General features: G+C 59.5%; 1 protein-coding gene across 1 annotated transcript; it reads right to left on the reverse strand.

The window, feature by feature from the left end:
• Positions 1 to 228: 228 nt before the first annotated feature.
• ZNRF1 (zinc and ring finger 1) lies at positions 229 to 2338 on the reverse strand. The gene has a single exon (XM_025888856.2). It carries the CDS (start codon positions 1722 to 1724, stop codon positions 1134 to 1136), a length of 591 nt encoding a protein of 196 aa, XP_025744641.1. The 5' UTR covers positions 1725 to 2338; the 3' UTR covers positions 229 to 1133.
• Positions 2339 to 2985: the final 647 nt, after the last annotated feature.

Below are 2985 nucleotides of genomic sequence, written 5' to 3' on the forward strand. Positions count from 1 at the left end.
TCAAAAGCCACTTTCAAGTGTTACCCTAAATTAGTCACTATTTCCCTCTCAAAAAAATATTTCACAAATTAAATTTATAGAATTGAAACAAAAGCCAGACTATTTCCAGAAATTAAAAAAAAGATTCAAAAAGTCTACCCTATTTCACAATAGCTAGAACCGTGATCCAATAGATACACCCTCCATAAGGCAATCTTTCTTTCTACACAATATCTAGATTTTCTTAACTCTCCCAAAGCAGTCTGAATACATTAACTTCTTCACTCCGACCTGCCAATTAGCAAATAGCGGCCCCACACCCCTTCTGACCAATTTTCTAGAAGCCTAACCTGGCTTCTCAAATTAGCTGAGCAGACAGACCTGTTTTCCTCCAGAAGCTCCTGCCAGTGTGCCTTTTCTGCCCTGCCAGTCAGGGCCTGGGAAATCCTTTTTGCTGGCCTGTCACCAGAAGTTCACAAAATGAATTCATCCAGATTTTTTGAATCTTCCTCTTCCCAGGTAATGCACCAACAACAGCCAGGCAATAAAGTCCCACCTCTCATTACAAAAAGAGAGAGATTACCAGGCAGACCTAGCACTTAGCATGGAGGGGAAGAAAAAAGATGGAGGGATGTGACAGTCATGCAGCCAAGCCTACTGAATGCAGCACCCGCCACCAGAGCCCTGGTCCTGCAAAGCCTCAGACAGGGAGGCTCCCTGCTAGGCCCTCCATTGGGCAGGCCATACCTGTCTATGGCAGCAGCAGGCTTCCGGCTGCTCCATTTTAAACAATTCAAACACAGCTCCAGCAGGGTGGCAAAATTGGGCATCCCTTTCTCCCAGCAAGAGTGAGAGCCCTAATCCAAACAACACTTGCCCCCAATTTTCTTTCTTTTCACACTCTTTGGGAGACACCGCTTGGTCAAAGTGGATCCCTTTCTCTCTGTTAACGGTGAGGTAGGCACAATGCTGCAGTGGCAGAAAGGAAGCATCGAGGCCGACTTGCTATAAGCCAGACAAGACCTCCTCTCTGAGGACGGTGATGCCGATAAATGGGACTTCAATGGGCAGGTTTCACTCTGCTCATCCACAAGTGAACCGACGCCTGAAGTCCTAAAACGCCCGGCTCCGCAGCCTCGCAGGAAGCCTCTTTTCTAAAGGGGAGATAGCCCATTCATCCCCAGGAACCAAAGGGAAGGCAGACAGATCCAGGTCGCGCACTCCACATCCAAATCTTCGCAAGCGCGCGAAGGTTTGGGGCGCCCCGGCGCGCCCTCCCTTGCACTCCACCCTCCGAGGCCTCCACCGCCCGCGGACTCACCACTGTGCGAGCTGAACCACCTGGGTGCGATGTGCAGAGGTAGAGCATCCGCCAGCGAGGCTCGGGAGCCCAGGTACAGCATCCCGTCTCTATGGTGACCGCCGCCGGTCTCCTGGTAACCATTGCCATGGGCATAGGTGGAGTCGGACGCAGACCCTCCGCCGCCTGGCGCCCTCTCCGAGTCGCCGGTCCCCCGGGAGGCGGGGGTGTAGAGGCCAAAGGGCACCCCCCCGGCCGTGCTGGGGTCCATGCCCATGCCCGCCACCGAGCTGACCGAGCGGCTACGAAGCCCCATGGCCCCGCCGCCCGCCCGGTAGTGCCCAAAGTGGGGGGCCCCTCCCGGCGGGGGCACGGCGCTGTCATCGGTGGAGACCCCCGGAAAGGGGCCCCGGGAGCGGGCCGCCGTGCTCTGCTTGCCCCCCATGCTCGCCCGGGCCCCGGTGGGGCGGGAACCTGGAGGCCGAGACCCTCCCCCACTTCTCAGCAGCGGGGGGAGGGTTGGGCGAGCATAAATGGGGAGGGAGTCAAAAAGGAGACCCGGAGGGAAAAAAAGGGAAAAAAAAGAAAAAAGAAAAGAAAACCCGTGGGGCGGAAGAGCCAGGCGGGCGGGGATCCCAAACTAAGAATTTAAAACGATCCAAGCCAAACGCATGTTTCCCCTCAAGGTCCAAAGAGGCGCAGTCCGGCGCGGGCTCGGCGCGCCACAGGCCGCCCCCGGGCTCCCGAAAGCCGGGGGAGCCGCAGGGAAGGAGGGAGGGAGGCGGCGGGCGGGCGCAGGGAGGCGCCGGAGGAGGCCGCCCGCCGGACAGGAGGAGGCGGAGGGCTGGGGGCACCGGGCGCGTCCCCCGCCTCAGGACGCCGCAACCATGGACGCCGGCCCGGACCCCTCCAGGCCTCGGGCGGGCTGCGGCGCTGGGCGGCCAGGCGGAGCTCGGGAAGCCGCGGTCGCGTCGCGCTCTCGCTCCAGCAGCCGCCGGCCCCGCCAGCCGCTCCGCCCCGCTCGGTCCCGGGCTGCGCTCGCCGGCGCTCCTCGCCGCCGTGGAGACAATGGAGGGCGGCAGAGCGCAGGCGCGGCCCGCGCCCCCTCCCCTCCCCCCCGCCGGGTTAACCCCTTCGCGGCCCCTGCGGCGCCGGGCCGCTGACGCCCGGGAGGTCCCCACCCACCCACCCAGCGCGACCGGCCTGTGACCTGAGTGGCCCGAGCCACGGGGCGTCAGGAACAGAAGCCAGGCGTCTTTTCAAAGCAAGCACTCTTTTTAAAGGCCCCGAAAATGGCTAATTATTGAGGGGGAACCCCCTATGGGAGGAGGGGCGGCGACGGTTCAAGGGGCTGGGAAGGAAACGCAAAGAAGAATGAAAATTACTCGAGACGCCTACCTGGCTCTAAGGGTCACTGGTCAAGCCTCCCTCCCTGCGCAAATTTGCCCCCACAGCACCCTCTGGTGGACGTGCTGTCGTCCATTCTTGCGGAGGTTTCCCGACCAGGAGCCCCTAAGATCAGGAAGCCTAGCATTGCGGGGATTTTTAACTGTTTGGGGGTACACAGGGCACTGGGGCACTTGTGACTCGGGATTTTGCCAAGAGTAGATCGGAACTTCCTATTTGAGGCTTAAGCCGTGGGTGGGTTCCTTAGCTAAAATGCGATCCTGAAAATCATTAGGTGTAGGATAGAAAGTGAGAAGACA

The sequence above is a fragment of the Callorhinus ursinus genome, unplaced genomic scaffold, assembly GCF_003265705.2.
Source record: "Callorhinus ursinus isolate GAN/ISIS: 27379988/994484 unplaced genomic scaffold, GSC_fseal_2.0 scaffold37, whole genome shotgun sequence".
NCBI lineage: Eukaryota > Metazoa > Chordata > Mammalia > Carnivora > Otariidae > Callorhinus > Callorhinus ursinus.

Bases quoted from the DNA above. Each gene is read 5' to 3' on its own strand.
- ZNRF1 (XM_025888856.2), bottom strand. From the start codon at position 1,724: ATGGGGGGCAAGCAGAGCACGGCGGCCCGCTCCCGGGGCCCCTTTCCG.